This window comes from Calypte anna, chromosome 8 (assembly GCF_003957555.1).
Source record: "Calypte anna isolate BGI_N300 chromosome 8, bCalAnn1_v1.p, whole genome shotgun sequence".
Taxonomy (NCBI): Eukaryota; Metazoa; Chordata; class Aves; order Apodiformes; family Trochilidae; genus Calypte; species Calypte anna.
The window spans coordinates 3,182,558-3,206,230 of NC_044254.1; the positions used below are offsets into that span (position 1 = coordinate 3,182,558).

At 41.1% G+C, this 23,673-nt stretch overlaps 1 protein-coding gene across 1 annotated transcript in view; it reads left to right on the forward strand.

Annotated features, from left to right (window-relative positions):
• The window catches only part of NIBAN1 (niban apoptosis regulator 1), a 44,208-nt gene extending 21,106 nt beyond the window's left edge, over positions 1-23,102 (forward strand). The window contains exons 5-14 of the mRNA XM_030455291.1: positions 243-410; positions 10,097-10,212; positions 12,953-13,057; positions 13,152-13,314; positions 14,221-14,408; positions 14,656-14,817; positions 17,748-17,858; positions 18,451-18,558; positions 20,335-20,446; positions 21,344-23,102. Coding sequence (XP_030311151.1) covers positions 243-410; positions 10,097-10,212; positions 12,953-13,057; positions 13,152-13,314; positions 14,221-14,408; positions 14,656-14,817; positions 17,748-17,858; positions 18,451-18,558; positions 20,335-20,446; positions 21,344-23,052 — 2,942 coding nt within the window. The 3' untranslated portion in view covers positions 23,053-23,102. The remainder of the gene's footprint in view (positions 1-242; positions 411-10,096; positions 10,213-12,952; positions 13,058-13,151; positions 13,315-14,220; positions 14,409-14,655; positions 14,818-17,747; positions 17,859-18,450; positions 18,559-20,334; positions 20,447-21,343) is intronic.
• Positions 23,103-23,673: the final 571 nt, after the last annotated feature.

Sequence of the window (23,673 nt, forward strand, 5' to 3'; positions counted from 1 at the left end):
TGGCCACCTTGAATACAAAACAAGAGGCCTTATGGTATGATGTTCAGAGGGGGCTGGTGCCTGATGAGTTTTCCCATCCTGGCTGTGTCTCTTCCATTCCAAATTGGTTGGACTGAGAGGAGACTTAGTTTATTCATGTCTTCTGCTTCCCTGCTAGCATGGGTCAGTTGTTTTAACAGTTCTTTCATGGAGAAGAGCCAAGAGATCTGCAGATTTCAAACAGAGATGTGTGTTTTGTATAGGTTCAAGTGAGAAGGAGGTTGCTCAAGCCTTCATTCAGCTCCCAAGGGAATTCCCTGTTTACCTGTGGCAGCCCTTCTCCCAACACAGCTACTACTGCTTCCAGGAGCCAGGAACTCAGAGGCAGTTCAGCGCCGTGCTGGAGGACTGTGTGAGACACTCAAACCATGGTGAGTGCAGAAAGAACCTCTCCCTGTGTGCCACCCACCCCTGCAAAGATTTAAGTAGCTATTAGAAACAAAAAGCTGCAGAAAAAGGCAAGTGACTTACGCTTGGCTTCCAGTGCCTTCAGGAATGCACTAGGATCCCCTTTCTCCTTGATTTTCTGGGAGTGAAGGTATCAGGAATTCAAGGTGCAGCATAATAACCTTGGGTAGAAAATGTGGGAATTGTTTTGGAAGTGGCTTTTCCTTCTCTGTCACCTAAATCTAGCATCACAATACAAAACCATACAAGGTATTTACTAAACATGGCATGGCAAACTCTCACCTGTGTTTGCAAGCTTGACAAATGTGTCACAGATATGGTAGACCAGGTTTGTAAAACATGGAGGGAATGTCTCCAAGACTATGTTCCCAAAACATTTCTCTAATGTTAGACATGTATAGAATCATTAAGTTTGAAAAAGACCTCTAAGATCAAGTACAACTGTCAATCCAAAACATGACCATAGCAACTAAACCAGATTGTTTGGCCAAGGGTAAATTTTAAATCTCATTTTCTGAGTATGTCAGAGTAGAAAACTTTAAAAAACCCACACAACTTGTGATTTGTGAGGATTATAAAAACAACCTTGCATTGGATTGGATTGAGTTGGATACTTCAGAAAAAGAAATGCTCTCCTGGCTAACCTGGTTCCCCCACTCGTGTCCAGACTCTTCTGTTTTTAGTGTTGCTGTAAAGTCCCATTTGCTTCTGCTGCCTTTGGTGGGAGATAGGAACTCTCAGGAACTTCCCAGCAATCTCAGACACTTGGTCCTGAAGCCTGTGCCTGTAGATAAATGAATTGTTAGTGCTGTGTGGGAACAGTCTCTTTTACTTTCAGAAGTGGTTCCCACTGCATTTCTTTAGCTGTCACTTTTGTCCCCTGGCTGTCAGCTTCACCCCATTACCCTCAGACAGCTGTCTCACACTGTCTTCCATGCACCCTCCTCATTGGCCATCCCTTTCCCCTTGTCTCCAGTGCCAAAGGCATTCTTGGACTCTTTTTGGACTCTGTTCCCAAGACAAAACCACACATTCCTGTGTTTCTAGGCAGTTCCCTAAGATGTGCTGTCAAGTTGAGTGGTTGGTGGCAGGTGCCTTCTTCACAGGACATGTGGGATTCTTGGTCCCAGTGCTAGCCAGGTGGTGTGTACTCCCCTGACACTCTGTGGCCCCCCTCTCCAGCTCATTTCCAAGCTCACTCTGAAGATGGTGAGATGCGGGGCACCTTTCTAGTGCTGACAGCCTCATGCAAACCAGAGGAAGCAGCTCCACTGCAAATCTGGGGTGGGTGTGGGGAGGCCAAGGGCTGAAACACACTGGTAAGCAAATACCTAGTCACAGGGACTATAAAGACTGTTTCTTGGCTAGACTATCACAGGTTGGAGTCATCAGTCTAGAAGGAGCATGCCTTCACTTGGCACTCCCAAATTGCTTGAGTGGCAATAAATATTCCTTATACAGCTGCAGGAACCCTCATTCCCATAGTGTGCCTGAGGGCAGAGCTTGTTTCTGGGATTTTTCATCCTGACTTGCCTGGTTGTAGCTGCCACAGTCATACAGTAGGAAAGCACTTTGAAAAGCCACCCCTTTTTCTCCTCTCAGGGGTTTGGGAAGGGGATGGGGATACAGTCAGGTTTTCCTGGCACAATCAGTCCCTGTGACTTGAAACCTATTCATTCAGTTTGAGATTTTTCATGTCTCATGTCTGGAGCAGGTGCAATGGGCTTGACAAAGCTTTTGGCAGCCTTTTTTTTTCCCTCAAAGCTCAGCACATCACTCCAGGGGCCAATCATTGGCAGAAGCAGGGACCAGATGACCTAATGAGTCTTTTCCATCTCCAGTGTCTGCAAGTCTGTGTTTCATTATATATCATATGGCTCAGCTATTGCTCATGTGTGCATCTGTTCCAGGATTTATGCTTCTCAGATTTTGATCTGGTCAGGTTTTTGTCTGACAAAAGATGGTTAATGACACCAGAGTGCCTTCATCAAGGCTTATCCTTTCTGACCCTTTATTTCTGCTCAAAAGACAGTCTGGTTTAAGTCCTACTGTTACACCAGTAAAAATAAGCAGGACTTTTTCAGCTAAGAAAATAGGAGCCATATTTTTCTGGAGTTCTTGCAGCTTTACCATCTCCAAGAAATGCAGATGCTACAAGTGGAAAAGTGATGACTGGCCAGCACCCCAGTAAAATCTGCCCTTGGAGTGACCTTTTTCAGTGTCTTTTTATGAAAGGACTCCACAGTGATTTATATTTGTTCTTGCATGCCAGAAAGATGCTGCTATTAATATATTTTAAGTTTTATTTACAAACAATTCTACCTACAAAAAACAGGCATCTGAGCAACCTGCCTAAGTTGCTCATGCAGCAATACTGTAATAAGGCTCATGCTATAAAAATAATCTGTGTTCTTTTATTATGTAATAATTTAAAAGATAGAAGAAACGTGAAAAATCCTTTGAGTTTGATTGTGGAATATGATTTACTGAGATAAGGAGCAGTGACCAAGGCAGAACTCACTCCACCTCTTCAAAAAAGGGCTGAGTTAACTTTGGTCAGGGCAAATTTGGCAAGGGTGGGAGAAAGGCAGCAGCCCAGTTAAATTTTCACTATTCAGTTTTCTGGTCTGTTCTTTATAGCATCAGATATTTGCTGTATTTTCCCAGGGCAACTGGGTTTAGTAAAACTTTACCAGATGTTTACTGGTTTAGTAAAACTGAAGGATAAATATTTTAAATGACAAATGTGTCACAACACAAGATAGCTCTTGTAAAAGATGCTGTTTGAAACTAGAGAACTGCATTCTAATCTGATCTGGGACACATTAGCAGTGTACTAAACGTGGCCTTATTTGCTTTAGTAAATAATTAATGTTGACCACATTCAAATTTTTTACATCTGAAGGGCCTACATTGCAATATATAAAATGTATTGCTACTTTTGTTTCAGTTTTGGTGATTCATACTTACTTCAGGAGAATTAACACCATGTCCAAAAAATACATATAATCATATATAATTCAAAATACTTACTGAAGCACTGATAAAGGTTGTGCAGATGACATTACATACATAAGCTGAAGGACATTTATCTCCACAGGCAGAGGAAAGCAGAAGTCACACATCCAGACAGGACTTTGAAAGGTTTTGAAGTCTTCATGTTGCAAACAAGGTGGATTTTCTCTGGGGAGAGGTACTGAAGAAAAGGATTTTCTTGTTGCATTTTTCAGATGATTTGTGGAAGGACCAATTAAAGTAGAGCTGAGAAGGAAACTGGGTTTTTTTGACATTAAAGAAAAGTGTCCTTCTGCACTGGGATGAAAGCAAGACCTTTCTGTCTGCCCGAAGCCCTGAGATACTCATTTGTGCAGAAGAAAAGTTGTATTTGAGCTCCAGCTTCAAAGTTCAGAGGCAGAATAAGTCACCTGCACCAGAAACCAGAGTACCAGAGTAGCTGGAACAGGCTTGGAGGTTGTTGGAGATGAGTGATATTTTGATTTTTTTATGTGTGTTTATACAGCTTGCTTGTGGTTTAGACTATGAAACATGAAACTGCTGGTCCTGGCAGAGGGAGGTACCTCCTAATCTGTCTCATGCTGCTTTGAACAGCTTTAGTACAGACACTGCATGCTGCAAGGCAAATAGTTGAACCTGCTGAAATGTTGGTTTGATGTTGGGGGGAACTGGAGCTGCAAAACTTGCTTTGCTATAAATACTATTGCAGGGTTGTATCCTGTTTGGAAATGACCTCATCTTGATTCTGTTAGTGGTTAGCAGCTTAATACCACATGATCTATGAATAATATAGTGATTGTTGCTCTCAGGAAAACATCAGAGCTGTGAGGTTGATGCTGCTCAGACCTAGAGCTTTATGTTTCACTTTGTTCTTGATTTGGATAATAATATGACAGGACTCCATTTTGTAAAATAAACTCTGTCCAGGTGTTCAGAGGGTCATTTCCAGAGGTGCTGTAGCTGTGCTACAAGCCTATCTTTTCCTGAGGTCCAGTCCCTGACCTCTCCTCATCTCCCCAAGTTCAAGCAAATGGATGGACTCCTATTTTTGCATGTGGTCTCCTTTAGGTTGGGACTAATTGCATAGTTTTTTGAGACAGAAATCTTCAGAACCTCATTTTTTTGGAGTTGATGGCTGTGGCCTTTCTTACCAACTTTCCATATTATCTTACAGCTGTTAAATATGCTGGAAACTCAGGTGGTTGCTTTTTTCCATGTGATAACATGATTGGATGATCTTTGTGTGAAGAAAAATCATAGAATCACAGAGTGGTCTAGGTTGAAAGGGACCAAACACCTCCCATTAGGTGACTGTTGCTCTCTCTGGGTCACTCCCTCTGTCCTGTCCATCACTCTCCATGTGATAATATTACTCATACATCCCACAGGAGAAAGTTGCTGATTATTGAACACAAATAATATGAGCAACAGACAATAATCATCACAGTCTCTACCCACAGCAAATAAACCCTAGGCAAGTACTACCAGAAATGCTAGGGAAAAAAATGCTATTGCAGGAAACTGGTGCTACAAAGGTCATTCTTAGAAAGGGAAATAATTCTTCATCATGCTAATTTATTTTTATTGGATAAGCATCCCCTAATTGGGGTGCTGGGGGATTAGCAGGATGATTTCTCAACTGCGGGAATGCCTCTTATTCCCTGATGTTCTCCAGCTGCCTTCACCTCAAGTCATCTCGTGGCTGTCAGTGTGCAGTGGCTTTCAGTGAAGTACCAGTACTGGAGGTAGAAATGTTCTGTGTATTTGGATGGTGCAGACACCACTCTTCTTGAGAACAGCAGCCTTTTCCTTCAGCAACCTCCCTCTGGTTTGGGGCTGTGTATGATCTGTTTTAGTTTGTTTTAAAAGAACTGAATTTAAAAAGCCAAAAATTTAGAAGTTGTTGGTTTGTTTTTTTTTTTTTTTTTAATTAAAGAGAAATAATAGAAAACAGAGGAAGAACAACAGTCAATATATTTGAAAGAAACAGATGCCAAGGGGAGAGGGAGATGCCTTGGAAGTATAAGGAAATTTGGAAAAATATAACTTGCATTTCTTAGCATGAAATCAGTTGAGGATAGCAGTGTCCAGTGGAAATAGTAAGTGGTGGAAACATTGTGTTTTGAAAGTGCTTAAACCAAAGGCAATACACTTAAAATCCTAAATATTTTTCAGTTTTATTCACCTCCTACTCTCTACAGCATCACAAGAAGGAAGGCTCTTCACTCTTCTATGTACAGAGATTCTTCTTCACAGAGATTAAAGGGTTGGACTTGATGATCTCTGAGGTCCCTTCCAACCCAGCCAATTCTATGATTCTATGATTCTTCTCCCAGGAAAAATGCTGTATAAGGTGATCAGCAAGAAAGAGCTACAAGAGAGATGTTTTGGCACTAAGCCAGCATTCCACCAACTAGATGAGAAAGCAAGGAAATATTCTTGTGAGATCACATGAAGCTCAATGCAGTTTCTACTAAATTATCATGTTCCAGAAAGTATAGTAATTGCCAAATGTTCTTCCCATCAGGCCACCAAACCTCATTCCTCACTCACCTTCCTTTCTTCTAGGGGATTGTCCTCCTGCCTTCCCCCTCCTTAAGCAGAGTCAGCCCTGTAGTTCTTGAAGAGTTGAGGAGGTATTGGTGGGCCATGCTGCCTTGTAGGATGGAACTAGAAAGTGCATCAGGTTGTTAGTGATTTGGGTTGAGAAAACACATTTGACCAAAGCTACTGCTATTGAGGGTGGTAGGCAAGAGGCAGTTAAAGTTATTGTGCTACCTCTGGGCTTTTACATGGTCATCTTGTATAAAGACAACCATTGCTGGACACCAGATTGCTTTGATATCAAGGACACTTACTTGCAGGAAGAATTCAGGGACCATCTGGAAAATAATATTCCCTGAATGCAGGATCTTTCACCAAACTGAAGGCAGCTCTCCAGCTTGAGAGTGTCTGTAGGAATGGAGTAATTACCTGTAGACCTGAGTCCTTCCAGAAACAGATGAACTGGGATGGGTAACTTCTGAGTTTCAGTAGTCAGCTGATGCTATTAAGTCAGAATCAGCATTTCTTTAATTATAACATGCTCTGTGAGCTCAGACTTCTGGATTCTGTTTTAACACTTGTTCATCTATGTCTTTGGGCCTCAGCCGTTTGTGAAATGTCAGCCAAAAAGCTTAGATTCCTCTCAGTGGTTTAGCTGACTTTGGTAAAAGTCACTCTGTCCACAGTCAGTATGTCCCTTTACTTTTATTAATGTTACAAGTATTAAATGTATTGTAAGAAAAAGCCCTTGTGGGAAAAGGACATTTGCTGAATTGCAATAGGGGCACTCTCTTGGCTTTGAAGAATTACATACTACATACTCAGTTTTTACACATCATAAACCATCCCAACTGCAGTTCCTTGGCTCTCCAAACAGTTTAAGGCAGGAATGTTGCTGCTGTGTCCAAAAATGAGTGAGTTCCAGTTTGCAGAATTAGCCAAGAGACAGAAGGGAGCTGCAAACTGCTGGTGTCTCAGTAGAGCACACAACCCCATCCTGTTCTGAGAGGTGGAAAATCCTCTCTGTCTGGTTATCACATCTGACCAGAGTCCCACCAGGAGCTGGAGAAACATTTCCCAGCTCTTCCCAAACACAACCTTTTCCAAGCACTGCATGAGCAGCACAGAAATGAGCTTTGCTGCCACTTATATGAAGACTTGCCTCATTGTTTTGGTATTTTCAAGTGGCTAAGTGATACCCCAGCTGGCTTCAAACACCTATTGGCATTTCTGGCATGTGTGATCACTTTAGCCTCCTCTTTTGTGCAGCAAGACTAAATTTGAACAGCTTCATTTATGACAATTAATGTCCAGTTTCAACTGGATATTGAAACACTTTTTAGTGGCAAGTTAGGCCTGTTCCTCATTCTTCTCCAGAGGTTTTCAGTTTGGAAGGGCTGATTTATGGCTATGGATGAGACCAAATTCACCAGGGCAGTTCATTTCCACTGCTGTCTCTAAACATACACAAGAAGTGTCAGTGAACCAGAGAAACTGTTCTGATAGCCTTTCCCAAGGGGCTTTTAATCAGTGTGCCCATGACATGTCCATTTTCAAGCAAAGGTGCAGCTGTCCTGCTGTGGGTGGGAGAGCACACAGGACCTTGGGACTGAAGATTTCCTTGTTACTCATCCCTGTGACCAAACATTCATCTGTCAAATGATGGAGAAGGAGCTGCAGCTCCTGGCCTGGAGCCCCTTGTCAGGAGACTGCAATTCCCACAGCAGCTGAAACATCAGATATGGCTGAAATTAGGAACAGGGCCCACTCATGTAACTCCAGGTGCAAGTGTGTTCTATGGGTGTCAAGTAGTCTGGTCCTCTGTGTATCATTTTGATGAGTTAAGTTTTGAGATTTTTTTTTTTTTTAAAGAGAGTTTTAAACTGTATTCTGCAAGGAAACTCATTCCTATGGTCAGTGTTCTGCAGCAATGAGCAACCTCAGCCCTGCTTTTAATCCATGTGCAAATTTAGGGAGATTTATAAAGTCATGGTATCCTTCCATCTCTTAAAGCATTATTTTTATATAGCAGTTATTCTGTTATGTTTATAAAAGGAATCTGTGGTTAGCAGTATCTGTTGTTAAAAATAGGCTCCACATTAAAGATAGAGTTTCTAGGTGGATTTTCTTGTTTTAAAATTTAACAGAAAAAACAGGATAACATTTTGCTTCCCACAAGTAACCAGCTGTTACATTCATTAGCAACTGGAGAAGTTGAGTACAATGTATGGCTTTGTATGGGACTTGGATAAAGAGGCCCTACAGCCACCATGGCACCAAGCTCCCCTAAGATGCTCCACTTTCTAGAACCAGCAGGGACAGATGTGTCACTCATGGTAGGTGCCAGCTGGATTTCTTGAAGGGGAAGCCCCTGTAAGGGTGTTCAGGAGAGTGAAGCAGACATCATACCTTCTGCTGATGAACCAACCACCAATGCTGATACCACCAGGGGTTTCCACCAGCCCTGTCTGCAGCTGCAGCTTCTGCTGCCATCTCCCACCCAAGCTGGGCTACCCCAACAGCTTCTTGATTGTTTCCCTTGCTTTGCCATGGCAAAATGGAGCTGTCTGACTTTTCATAAACTGCTGCAGAAGCCCTGGCTCTCCACTGCTGTGCTGCTGCACCACAGCTCCTTTCAGCTTGGGTACAATTCCCTTTTCTTGAGCTGTATCCCATGAATGTGCCTCTGTCTTGTGTGCTTCACCAACAGCTTCTGCACAGCACAGTGCTGGGTGGATCTAGTTATTCAGTGCCTTATCACTGATGCAAACTTTTCTTTCTATGGAAAGTAAGAATGAAAATGCCTAAATTAAGCAACTGTAGTAGCCTTGAAGGATAAAGCTCCCTTTCTACTTAGAGCTGGTTTTGTGGTAAGGCTTCCATAGTTCTGTTTCTCTCCTGTGTTTACTGGGATAGGAAAGAATGCCTGGTTAGGATTTTATGGCAGTTACAGCTTGATATTTTTCCCATGAACTATTCAAATGAATCACTCTTAGATTTTTAGCACTTTTTTCCCACTTCTGATGGGGTTGGGGACAGTCAGAACAAAAACAAATACTTCTTTGACCATGGAGTTTAAAACTTGGTGATCTTAGAGGGCAGAATCTTGTCAGGGTTTGCACATCATCATCATCTCAGTGGGTCCAAGGTCCCTTTGGATGATCTATTTTCCCCTTGGGTTAGGAGGGAGCACAGCTGTGAAGAAGGAAAATATGTGAGTCATAATCAGAGGGCTGAGGGGAGCTTCAGCTCTCCCTTCCTCCAGCCAAGCCCAGTCCTTTTCTCATCAAAATATTCACAGTTTAATTTTGGGAGGACAAAAGTTTTCAGATACAACACTCCACCAGTTTCTCAGGTGGAATACTCCATTCTTTCATTAAAGTTGATGTCTGAGGATCTTATCTTGGCAGTGAAGAGCCTGGCTTACAAGTCTTTTACTGATATTTTAGCATTCTGTTGGGACTTGCTATTAAAAATTGTATGAATCATGTAGTTAGCAATGAAGGAATGGTCAGGATTTTATCAGTCTGTTTTCCTCATGTTTGATCACTGTGTGAGCTTGAAGAAATTGTGTGATCTTTCTGAACCTTCAAATACCTGCAAAACAGGGGTGGTATCTATAAACTGGCACTGAGAGAGAGTTTTTCCTACACCCCAGTATGTCCAACATACCTTCCTGAGTAATTATTACCTCCAGGGGAAACTGAAAGTTTGGCTCTTAGCAGATGTGATCTTTGCCCACCATGTAGAAAAAATTTGATGCAGCTCTGTTTTCAAGCCCAAAAAAGGTTCAATGAAATTAATTGTAGGTTTCTGTAGCTTTCCTTTTTGTGTAAAGCACATGAACAAGACACTTGAGGCATTACTGCAGTGTTCATCCTTCATGTTTCCCATAATTTGTATAATCTCTGTGTTGCTCTTGGCATGTGTGCAAGGCTGCTATCTTCTCTCTTTAGAATTTTCATGAACAAGTCCAAAAAAGTGTCTGGCTTGACAAAGCTTGAGAATTGGATTGCGTGCATGTTTGTTGGGTTTTATTCAAGGTTTTTTTATAGGCAAATCCTTTGTGTTACTTTTTTGTTTCCTTTAGATTTTCTCAAGCAAACCACATATGAAGTGAAGGCATTCCTAGAAGCCATTCAGTTCTTCCGGCAGGAGAAAGGCCGCTATGGGATGTGGGAAATGATAACTGGGAATGAAAAGGAGGTAAAAGAACACCTTCTGCTTTTTCTTGGCTTTGGATATAGCAGTTCTGAGGGCAGTGAAGGTTGTAAGACCTGGGAAAAATAATGGTATTTTAAAAAAGAAAATCTAACAGCTAGAAACACCCAAGATTTCAAAATACCTCTGATTTGTGATGTTTCTTCTCTAATAAATCTCATTCTGAGTTTTTCCTAAAACATGAAATAAAGCATGCTGTGAAATAAAGTTGGGGTGTTGTGCAGGAATGTAGGAATGGCCACATTTCCACAAAAGGCAGATATATCCACTTCAATTTTATGCCATAGGGTTGATCGAGCAATAAATGCTGTATCTAAGAAAAGGCTCTCAATAGCATTTAGCTACCAGATTTGGGCTGTTTATAGCTTTGGTAAATCTGTGGGATCAAAAGCAATACATACCAGACTCAGAACACATGGGTAGAGGGCAGCAGATATTGCTGTCAGCTGCATTGGGCTGTGCTCTGGTTTTCTACCTTCTCATGGCAGATATTTCTACCTATTCATGACAGGTAAGTCTTACTTTTTTCTTGCTGTTACCTTTGTTACTAAACACAGCAGTTTCCTGTTGTTTGTCCCCTAGCTACCACAGAAGAAAAGAATGGCAGCTAAATACAAATTTTGGTTTTCCCTTGTTCTTTGGGAATGGAGCTTCCCATGAAGAATGAAGCTTCTTCTGTCCCAAGTTGGGTTATGCTATCAAGAGAACCACAGAACCAGAGAATAACATATTTAAAGGGGGATCTCTGGAAGTATCAGGCTCAATCACCCCTCAAAGCAGAGCCAACTGTAGTGGCTTTGGGCAGTTGAGTTCTGAAGATGTCTAAGGCTGGAGTTTCCATGACTTCTTCCCACGATTGCCCTCATGTTGAAAAATATTTCTTAATACCTGGTTACTGTTTCCATTTTTGCTACTTTTAGCTGTCACCTTCTTTCTTCCCTGTGCATTTCCAGGGAAGGTCTGGCCCTGTCTGACAAACATCCTCCTTTGTGTAGTTGCAGACAGCAATAAGGTTTCCCCTGAGCATCATCATCTTAAGGCTGAGCAAACCCAGTTCCCTCCAACTCTCCTCAAATGTCATGTGCTCCCCTGACCATCTTGGTGCACCAGTGCATCCAGTGTTCTAAGATCTGTTTTGTACTGGGGAGCCCCAAACTGGACACAGCCCTGTAGCAGTCTGACAAGTGCTGAATAGAGGGGAACATTCTCCTCCCTGGACCTTCAGTTGCCTTCTGCTGGGAGAGCATCCTGTAAACCAATGTTGACTTTCTTATCCACCAGGATGCCCAAGTCCTTTTCTGCAAAACTGCTTTTTAGCTGGTTGTTGCCAGCCTGGTGCAGGAGATTGTTCCACCCCAGATGCTGGACTATGCATTTGCTTTTGCTGAACTTCATGAGGTTTTTGTCCACTCATTTCTTCAGCCCATTTGGGTCCCTCTGAATAACAGCCTTCCTTGCCAGGGTATTGACCACTCCCCCAAATTGATATCATCTGTATTCCCAGTCTGATGTCTTTGCTTTTTAATTGGAAACATATGCAGGAGCAAATGACCAGTTAAATGCTGGGATCAGAGAGTGATGCATCTTTTCTACAACCACTGAACCCTGTTTCAAAGTGAAAGGGTTCTTGAGGGGAAAAAAGCACTCAGTGTCAATTTATACACATACAGCAATGATAGACCAACAATATACTTACAGAAGTAATAAAAAAACTGGGGCAATAATGCTGTTCCCTCAGTTTTCCTACATCCCATCATGAGTGCCTGATGTGTAGAAGTCTCTGATGCTTTTCTTCCCCCTGCCTTTCTGCTGTGATGCACATTTGCCACAGAAATTCTTAGATCATATATTTCATATGGGGGTTTTTTCAAGCATATGGAAATGTTGGGAGGATACATTAATATGTGAATTGTATGATGTGAAAGTTTTACTGGTTTTAGACAAGTACAGTTTTTTTAGTGACAAAAGAAAATGCTTGAAGAGTTTTTTCACAATCTCCAACAGTTATTTATTTTATCCCTTTTGCCTCAGGATTAAGCTGGAACTAATGACTCTTGGATTGTATTACACATTAAAAAAAAAACAAACCACAGTAGAATCATTTGATCCATGGATTATTGACATTTTTGGATTCCATTTATATCCTGTTTTTCCTGGGGTCTCCTTCTCTTCTTGTTTGAATTGTGAAGCTGGTTCTCACCTGGAAAAGTGATAGAGATTGGTAGAGTCATGCATTTCTTTTTTTTTTTTTTGCTGGTTATCTTCCTATTAGAAGCATCCTCTGTCTGTTGACTCTAAAACAATTTTTCCTTAATGATACCTTCTCTGGGACAGTGTGAGTGTCCCAGAACAAGGTCAGTTTGGGGAAGAAGCAGATGGCAAACCAGCTTTTCAAATGTTTTTGATCCTGTTGCTCAGCTGATATAAAGTATTTCAGCTCCATTGGTTTGCACAGTGCAGTTTCATAACAGCAAGCAGCAAATTTATCAGGCATCTTGGTTCATCTGCTGTCAATTGTTGCATGGCCTCTCAAAGTCTTTTAGTGAAAAATGCTCCACAGTAAATACCTGGAGCATCCTTCAGGCATATCTAATATTTTAAATCCTGGCAACCTGGGATAGCTCAGCTATTGTGCATTTGAGGCTGCCTGTGTTTGCACCACATCATTCTGTGATGCAGGTGCTGAGTTTTCAAATGAAGAACATGTCATTTTCTGGCCATACAGATCCTGAGCAACCTTGTGATGGAGGAACTGCTGCCTACCCTTCAGACCATGATACTACCCAAAATGAAAGGAAAAAGGAATGACAGAAAGCGTGCCTGGTTTGGTGTAAGCACTGATATTTGCAGAGTAGTCATTTCTCATAGCAGTTGTCTGGGTCTGCTGATTCTCATCAACACTTCTTAAATTAATTTGGGTACAGGTTGTAGAAGAAACTTACAGCTTGGTCCAGCAGCAAGTGTCAGAAGCATTAAGTACCTTGAAAGAAGAGTGCAGAGATTATACAAAAACTCTTGAAGGAACAATTCGCTCTGACATGGATCAGATTCTAAACTCCAAAAACTACTTAGCTGGAAAAATCAAAGGTTAGTAGAGAAACAGCTCTGTTTTGGAGCAACTTTTTTATGTTTCCCATTGCATTGCTCAAATTACCAGATGTCGTGTTTTGAAAAATTAATTTTCAGAAAGCAAATGCTTTGAGACTCTGCTTCCTTTGTTAGGAACTGATACCTGTGGCTGCTGTGTCTCTGAAAGTACCACGTCTTCTCAAGTTGGGACTAGAAGTGCCAGGTTTTGAGTATTGTTGTTAAAGTTGCTCATTCTGCTTCATTTTCCCATGGGCAGCCTTGTGTGATGAAGATAAGAGATCACATGGGCATCAAAAAGTGGAGGGGTTTTGATCTGTTGTCTAAGAATGTGCCACAAAACCAGGTTCTGTTTATGTGACTTATTCATGGGGTACCAAAGAAATCAAAGGGCTTCTTAGGTTGTTTTAAACTAATAGGAAGCAATAGAATTTTGCCATGAATATAAAAATGAGTGTGAAAAGGAAGAAAAGCATTTGCTGATGTTGCTTAAGCTAGCAAATAAATAAATAACTGATAATGTAGGAGCTGTTTTGATAAAACTTGGGAAGTTCTGTGGATATTCTCCCTTACCAGACTGGGATGCTGTCAGTGAACAGTAGAGTACCAAGTTCAGATAACTCATTCTAGCATGACAGTGGCCACACTCTGTGCAGACCTCCCTTTTCTCTCCTTTCACAGTACCCCCAAGCTGCTAGTGGTGGTTAGATGGGGCATGGGAAAAGATGATTTCATCATCTCTCATAAAACTATAAACTCCTTTCATTACCTTCATCATCTTTGCAGAGGTGTGACTCCAGGGGAAAATGTGGAAGCATTTAATTCATTACAAAGTAGATCAGATTTTTATTTTCACTCTATGTCTTAGTAGCCTAAATCCAACCCTTGTACTGTCTGACACTCCAGCCAGTGTTTTGGAGCCTGCCCAGAAGTGCTGCACAGAGAACATCCATCCATTCCTCCCATCCATCTTGGAGGAGCTCATGGGTCCTGTGAGCTCTGGTTTTGCTGAAGTCCGTTCACTTTTTGATAAAGAAGTTAATGAAATCATCCAGGACTTCCAGAAGACAAATGATCTCACAAAGCTAAAGGAGGTAAGACAAAATTATATTTGGAGCCTTTTAAATTAGCACAAGGACCTTATAGCTAGAACTTGGCTGACACTGTTACTTGCTTTCCCAGGTTATGTCACTCCTGTGTCATTTAGAAAGTCTGGTGGTATCTGTGGAACTAAAGTGTAGATATCAGAATTTGGTTTAGGGCCACTGTTACCTCCTTTATTGAAAAGTTGCCTTTAGGTGCTTGATTTTAAAAACCTGTTCTTCCTCCACTGGAATGCAGAATGTGGGTCAGCTTATCAACCTGCCATTCAACTCTGTGAAAATGGAGCCCTGCTATCTGAAAGTGAACCTCCTCCAGGAGCTCCTTCAAGACCTCAGAAGTCGCTTCAAGGTCTCCCACATTGATTTGATTATTCAGAAGACACAGAACTTCATGCAGGAGGTACTGTAAGATCCAGTTTTTCCTCCTGGACTACAGGTTAGGTTTGTCCTTCTAATCTACTTCAAAGTAATCTTGATAAAAAGCTGCACCAGAGTCTCAGAATATCTCTCAGTCAAGGTACAGATAACAAAACCTAAGAAAATCACAGCTAGAAGCTTTTGACATTTTTATTTGTCAGGTAGCTTGTGTGTGAGTCTTTCAGCAAGGCACAAAAGTGTTGGATTATCTCTTCCCCTGAACTTTCATGTTCTGAATTCTCTGTGCATCAGCACCTGAGAAAGTTTTGCTTGTAACCAGTGGGGTGGCTAAAACCTCCCTGATTTCTGGTTTCAAGGGTTGATTTTTCAGGAAGAGTCTAAATAAGTTTTATCAATATAGAACATCTCCTCCTTGGTAATTTATTTTCTCACTAATACAAAGTATGGCAATTAATGTTAGAAGCTGGCAATGACTTGGACACAGGTGATGTCTCAGGATACAGCTGCATGTAGGGGTTTAAACCAACTTCACTTCTCATGGGAATGATTGACATGACTGAATCATTTCACATGAAAAATTAACCACCTCTTTTTTCCCTCTAGTGTGTATTGGGACAGGCTATAATTTTGCTTTGCTATTATTTCTTCTGGATGCCTGGCCAGAAATCCATTAGGAGCTGGCCACTTGACTTCTTTTAATTGCCAGACCACAGGGCAGACTTGGCCTTGTAGATTTACATTGAATTCCATGATTTTAATCCATACCTAGAAAATTAAATAATGTAATTGTAAATCTTGTGAAATGGAGTTGGTCCAGTTCTGTGGAGTGGGAGTGAGGAACACAGAAAGCACATCTTTAGCATAGTGCTGGGGCAGGGTTGTCCTACAAGCAGCTCTTCTAAGTGCAGCCATGATCAGCAGCCAAAGAACTATTCAGAAATAAAATTCTGATTTCATGTCTGGGTCTTTCCAAAATCCTGCCAAATAAAATGTCTTTCAGCAAGTGAAGACCATGAGTTGAGACAATGAAGCAGTCAGAAAATAGATCTCATACAAGCCAAGTGGTACATTGTCTGAACAGCATGAATCAAAAGTCACAAGTTAATTCATAAGTTAAATTAAAACACAAGTTGTTCTGAAAGTGCTGTTATGGCTTCTCTCTCTTTAGAAGGCTGCTGTTTTTCTCATAAATTAGTAATTAGTTTTGCTTTAACCTATGCCAATTTTTTTTTCTTATTAATGAGTAGGATCAGATTTGTCTTTGCTTGCATAATCTTATTGTACAAGAAGCATTTGGCTTAACTCGGGTGGAGGTTGGAGCAGGATTCCTTGACTTGGGAGCTTGGCATCCTCTAGTGGCCAATTTTAGGAAATCTGGGAGCATGGTGCTCAACTGGCATAAATGAAACAGCTTTAGTGACCTCATCAAAACGATGCCAATTTATAATTTGCTTCAAATAAAAGTTCAGCAGTGAGTAATTAATCTTTTAATTAGCCTTTGACTTAATTCTGCACTGATCCTGTCTCATATACACCTTGCAGTTCCTGAGCTATCACTGTACAGCCTGTGGTACACAGACAAATTGAATAAACTACTCTACCATTTCCATTTAAAAGTGTGGGCAGGACAGTCCAACCCTACAGGAGCTGCAAAGGCAATTATAAAAATTGACCTTAAATATTTGTCACTGAATGTCTTCATTCATGAAAACAGGACTAGCCAAGGAGGAATTAAAAGTATGTTAATTGTATGTTTCTAATTAAAAAATCAAAAGTATGTCTTACCCAGAAGTGTGTACATATTCATTTAGAAACAAAAGAAGTCTTCTTTTGTTTTATTTACAAAATTAATTTATTATTTATAAAAGAAATCCTCTCTGGTGTACTGCAGTCTATGCATAGCAACTGGGATGGTCCCATGGGATGCAAAGGATGATTCAGCCTCCCTGTGGATGTCCCTGTGCTTCTCCAGTAAGAGTAAAGTAGAATTTTAATGGAAACACTTATCTAAAAAAGGCAAAACCTCATTAAGTAGCTATGTTTACCCTTTGCAGAACTCTTGTTCTGAAATACTTTTTCAGAGTAGGGGATGTAACATCCTTAATGAGTCTCAGGGTAACCTGAAAATAAGGCAAATGCCAGCCTAACATAATTCTCTGAGAAAATACTGCACTCTATGCCATGTTTGCTGATAATTATTTGTATTATAAGGAAAGCTACTGATTGCTTTTAAAAAAATTATCTACAATCTTAATGATTTATCTACAACCTTAATGATTAAGACCATTACAATCCAGTAGGAGTCAATGGGAAAGTAGAAAGAATGGAAAAGTAAAAAGAATGGAGTCTCTCTACTCCCACTGATAATAGGATAATGAGTTTTCTTTATGGCCTTCATGTACAGAAGATCTATTTTACTTTTTGTCTTTGTGACCATCAGTTTGGATGGTGACATGAAATTAAATCTATACAGGAGAGCTATGACAGCAAAACAATGATACCAAGGCCTAATTTTCTTTATTCATTGCAACATTTCTGGGCATTTTAATTAGACTTTGGAGAACTGATAGACAGCAGAATAATTGTGGACAATATAACTGGACCTACTCTGAGTAAGCCTCTTGATATAACTCATTGTTCAATTATATTATTGGAGTTTCTAGTACTGACCTGCTTTTAAACTCAAGAGGTAGTTCCATTTTCTTACTCTCTGCCATTAGATAATCTTCATTTTGGTTTCCTGTTCCAAAACTGGGAGTTGCAATCTGAACTAAATAAGGATTTTGTTCCCCTTCCATAATCACTGAAATAAATTTACAGATTTTAAACCTCTTTCTCTATTTCACCTTCTCAAAAATACAATTTGTTAACTGATAAATTGATTATGTTTCTTTACATATTAGGAATTTTATCTTACTGGTCTTTAAAAGATTTTTTAATTATTATTTTTAGCTGATGGAAAATGCAGTTTATACTTTTGAGCAGTTGTTCTCTTCAAGTCAACAGGCAGACTCGGCGAGAGTTGCAACAACCATTGAAAAAGTCAAGCTGAGAGTACTGAAGGTAAATGTCATGTAGCAGCATCTGCAAAGGAAGACCTTGGGGTTTGCCTTTTTGGAAACAGAGGTTGTAGTTTGTATGAATTTATCTCAGTATTTGAAATAAGGTAGCTCTTGGCATCCAGCTGGAAATACTAATTTGGTGGCATTCAGCAAACCTGCTCATTTTGGGGGTAAAACTGAGCTCTGGGCAGACCCTTGTAAAAGTATTGACTTGTGCAGTCCTTTTAACTGCAATTACATCAGCTGGAGATGATGTTGTGGATCTGGGTGAATTATTTTTTATTAGCTTTATAATTAGCCTGCCACAAGAACTCATTACTCTCAGAAGTGGCAGTGCTGAAATAGCTGGAGAGAGCAATTGGGACTGTTCATAGCCAAAGAAAAAACTGAGATCCCAGCAAGCCAGATTTTAAAGTACTTCTGTAAAAGCTGGAATAACCTGCATGGGAATTCAAACCCCTGGGTGCTTCCATGAAATGGTATCCTTTGGGATTGGCACATCTCCAGTGTCAGGATAACAAGAACCAGTTTCTCCTGTGAGTAATAACCCCAGACATGTTTGGCCTTGTTTCTCTCTTTGTCTCTTTTGACAGCAATATGATTATGACAGCAGCACCATCAGGAAGAAGATATTTCAAGAAGCACTGGTACAGATTACTTTGCCCACAATGCAGAAGACACTGGCTTCCACGTGCAAACCAGTAGGTTTCTGTAATTAAACAAAACAAACAAACCCCAAAAAAAAAAAAAAAAAAAAAAAAAAAAGCAAAAAATGCAGGGAAGGATTAACACTTTGACAGGAAATCCTCAGTTCTGTAAAGCTGTTTACTCTCAGGGAATCACACAGATTGGCTGTGGGCTCTGCCAAATGACACTGAGATTTGCCACTTTGTGGATCAGGTTGATATGGAGCACAGGGAATATTTCAGAAAACAGGGATAGCTTTTTTTTTTTTTTTCTCAAGGACAGTTTCAGACCACTGCACACCCCCTTTTTCATCTCTTCTGCATAGATCTGAAGTCCCCTCAAACTGGGCTCCTCTTGACAGCTAGGATTGCAGTTTATGAGCTTGTCCTTGTGTTCAGCAGCCCTGCAGTCCATGGCAGAGGGCTTTTTCCTCTTCAGCAGCACTCCCAAGGCACAGCCTCTGATGGCCACCTCCTACAAAGCCAAATGCCTGCTTGGGCAGCCAAAGCAGCACATGCTCTCAGCAATTTCACATGGAAATAATGTCTCAGCAATCAGGAAGAAAACACAGTGACACTCTCTGTTGCCCTTAATCACACAAGTAACTTAGTACTCTGCAAATGTGGCTACCAGAGTTTCGTGGGGCAGTTGGCAGTGTGGCTGCCTCAGAGGCCAGTTGGAATGCTGCTCACCTGGGCTCAAAATGAATACTCTGTCCCCTTGAAGCCCATGCATATCCTCTTGTATTTGCAGTGTACATGCTGAAAGGTGACTGCCCTCAGCTTCTCCAGCACCTCTGTCCTTGTATTCCCTTGACCTTCATCACTTCCTGGAGGCTGTAAGCTCAGTGTGTTGCTCTTGCTGATCTTCTCCAGCTTTTTGCAGTTTCAAAACCAAGTGTTTGCCCAAGTTATGTTTCCAAGTCTTTGAGTCTGGATTATTAAAACTTTCAAAAACATATTTACAATCACTCTCTGCTTTAAGTCACTCTTCTTTCTTTACTAACCCCCAAATAATAAACCTTTGTAGAGTCTCAGCAGTGCCTTCAAGACAAGGTGTTGTTGCACAGTGCAGGCATTTCATCACCTTGCATAGATGTAGAGAGGGTGGAGGCCCACATGGTGTTTCAGTCACACAGGATGAAGGAAGCAGGGATCAGGCAAACTTCCCTCTCTGCTTAGTTGCCCACAAGCCTTTCACATTTGTGCCTCTGCAGGAATGAGCAGCCAGCTCTAGAAGCAAACGTGTGGCATAGTCATGCCCAGTCACATCTTAACTCTTACTTGAAAACCACCAAATGTTTGTAGGCACCACTTCTAAAAGTGGGCACAAGTCACTTATTTTACTTTTTTATAGACCACCAAGCAGCTGCTTAGTGATAATGACCCAGTTATTGTCTAGACAGCCTATTGACTGTGAATCAAAACATTACACACCTATTAGAAAAACAAAACCAATTTATGTCCCATGCTTGCTGTGGATTTGCTTACTCGGACAAACAGTGAGTGAGGCATTTCCTCAACAGCTACTTCCTCCAGAATGGTTTATTACAGATGGCAATGATCTGTAGTGCTTTTAAATGTAATTGTAGTGCAAGAGGACTTTGGTAAGTTCATAATAAATGGTGAACATAGATAGCTCATTAAGTCATAGTTCAAATATTTCACCTATAGAGTCAGCAAGGAGCATTGCAAGACCTGCTGGATGGCATCTCCAAGGTGCTGTGTTGGAGTAGGGCTGTCAGAATCTCTAATTTTTCTGTATCTGTTCCTTTCTTTGTGCCTGCACAGGAGCTGCAGAAATATGAGCAGTTCATTTTTGCTGATTACACAAGTGTGATCCAAGTAGAGAATGTGTATGAGGAGATTTTATATCAAACACTGCTTGAGGAAACCCTGAAAGGTGAGAACATTCTTGAGGTGACAGTAATAACATTTCAGCTGCTGGCCAGGGAGCTTTTGCTTCGGAACTTCCCAGAGTCCCAGCTTGAATCAGACCCAAGTCCCATTTCCTGAAACCTGGTGGTTACAGTGGTACAGGGTTTTCATTCAGCTCACTAAAGATGTGAGGCAAACCCTAAAATCTGAATTATGGGGCAACTTTACTAAACCTGGGAAACTTGAAATGAAAGCTTGGCCTTTTTCTAACAAAATACAATGATGCCAACTTCATTTTGTCTTGATTCTCTGTCCAAGGAGTGAAATTAATCTTGTTTGTGATGACTTGGTGGTATCTAATGGCAGCAAAAAAATAATTTCCCCAAGTGAAATGTACTGCTGGGTGCATTTTCCAGTGCACCTGCCAGTGCAGGACTCCCTGCAAATGTCTCACCTCTTGTGTCAGAAAATTATATTATTCTTTCTGATTTATATAGATATATGAAATGCTTGTGTCTCTCTGGATCTGTCTGTCTGTATCCTACGTAAGACACAAGTATATGTATTGCACAGGAAGTCCTAACAAGCCCTCTTTGGCACTTGTGTTCAAAAATATCAGTATAACAATTAATGCAATGAGCACACTTTTATTCATAAATTCAGTGTAAACACTTGTGCATTGAAACATTTGTGTGGTGTGGGTCCTCTGGTAGTTTTCTATTACTGAAGTTCCATTATTCCAAATGCATAAAACCCCCACCCCCAGAAAAGAAACATAAACTAAAAGCAAGTTCAGAATGAGAATTACTGTTGTTTGTAACATCAAAATTTATGACATTAAAAGTTTGAGAAAACACTCTGCCTTCTTCTAGAAAACTCTGTCAGTCTTTCCAAAGCAGTTTGATCTCTCTGTTTTCTCTAGTGATAAAAGAAGCTGCCATTATGAAGAAGCACAACCTGTTTGAAGATAACTTGAATTTGCCCTGTGAAAGTGTGTCCAGCTTAACAGACCTGAAAACCCCTTCAGGATCAGCACAAACCACCCCATCAAAGAAGCCTCCCACCACCCCAGCCAAGGCCTCTAACACTGACATTCCAAGTGATGAAACACTCATTGTGACAGGAAAAGTTTCTTGGGAGAAGGATGGTGATGATAAAAAATCATCAGGTAAAGAGGCAGCCACTCCTCTGAATGATCAGCAAAGCCAAAGTGAAGATGTGGTGCTTATAGGTGTCAGTGACAAAAGAGAGGCTCTTCCAGCTATACTCACACACCAAGAAGTTGCAGAGGAAAAAAGCACTTTGCACAGTGAAGCAAAGTGTATGATGAACACTGAGAAAGAGCTTAAGACACAGCAAGAAGCTGTGGAGGGAAAAGATGCTCTTGGGACTGAAACTGCAGTGAAAGATTTTGGAGCCAGACCTAAAAAAGAGCTTAAGGTTCACGAAGCAGAGGAAAGGGACATGAATCCTTCTGAGAGCCAAACAGCAGTGGATGAAGTGTTTGTTGATGGCACTGAAAAAGAAAGCAAAGCACAGGAAGAAGTTGATGAGGCAAAGGTGACTTCCTCACATGGCAATGTAGCAGAAGCAGAGATTTTAGGGAATGCTGAAGAGAAAATCAAGGTAGAAATAGAAATTACAAAAATAATATCCCAAAGGGAAGATGCAGTAAGAATAGGATTTGAAGAGGACACTAAAAAAGAAAGCAATAACCAAGGGGCAAGTACTGAGACAGGGGTTGTTTCCCAGGATGAAAACACAAGGAAAGGAGGGTTTGGGGATAATTCCAATAAAGAAGGGAAGTCAGAAGAAAAGAGTTGTAAATCCCCTGATGATGTGAATGAGAGACAGATTTTGCTTGTGGTAATGGCTGAGATACCAGCAGCTCCTCCAGCTGAGAACATAAAAGAGATTGGTGAAGGTGAGAGATTAAAGTTGCAGGAGCTGAATGAAGGGAACAATGAGTTGAGCAAAATGGCTGCAGCAGAAACTCAAATGAGCCAAATGATCATGAGTGAAGATGCAGCAGAATGTGCTAAATTCAGGGAGGACCAAGCACCTTCATCCAGTTTGGGGACAGATTATAGTAATTTAGTGAATGTGTCCAAAGGGGCTTTCAATATGGTACAAGCAGAAGGGCTGGTGGAAGGCTCAGATGTGCCTCAGGAGGCAAGGGCAGAGGTGGAAATGAAGCCAAGTGTTTGGTACAGAGGCACATCAAGCTGCACAAGTGATAGACTGCAGGCAGAAGGACACACTGAGAACATGTCTGAAGGCAACAGATTAGATGGGGAGGAAGGAGGAGCAGGGAGCAGCCGTGCCATCCTGGAGGCAGGGATTGAGAGCTTTTCTCCTGATCCTGCTGAAAGTGCAGACACAAGACCAGGGCCCATTCTGGATAGAGAAAACCCAGGAAAAGGACTGCTAGAAGTGCCAGGTTCTGTGGTGCCAGAGCAGGGTGAGGTAAGTGCTGTGGGGATCTCAGGAGGTGCAGAGCTTAGGGAGGGTGAAGGGAAGCCAGAAAATGAATCATCTTCACATACAGAAATAACAAGCACAGAAGTAAAAGATACTTTCCCAGTAGGAAACAGAGAAGGTAGTTGTGCACTGCAACAGTCTGAAGGGTAAGGAAGAGTTTTCAGCCCAGCCCTGCAGGATTTATTCACTCCAGAAATCCCTGTGTAATGGTGAATACTTACTTGAGTCAGGGCTAGAGGAAAAAGGGCTTTGTTGTGGTTATTACCAGCTCTTAGAGTTTTCTCATGGATTCATTCTGTGCTGAAGTGGTGAGGGGTGAGAGGTTCATTGTGGGGTAAAATCCTCACTGTTTAAAACCAGTGGGTTTAACTCTTGGGGGTTAAAACTCTTGGGGAACCTCATCTGTCACTTTAAAATCGCTATCTTTCACAGAAAAACTCTGAAAACGTGGCCACTGAATGCTTCAAAAGCAACTCACCCCCAACCATGGAGTTATTTTAACAATTTGACTGTTCTTAGGAGTTTTAGCAGGGGTGTAGCTCATGGTTTTTGAATGCATGGATTTGATAAGTACTGTTAAGGTTCTTAGGTAGCTGGTACATCCACTGCTGCCCCAGGATGCTTCTAGTATTTGCATGCAGTATATGGGAAATAAAGGAAACTTCTTGTAGTCAAACAGAACCAAATAGTGAATTTAATAGGTTGCTCAAAAGCCACAGTCTATGCAAACTCTGCCAGCTGATTTTAGTTTATTTTCAAGATTTGACAGGT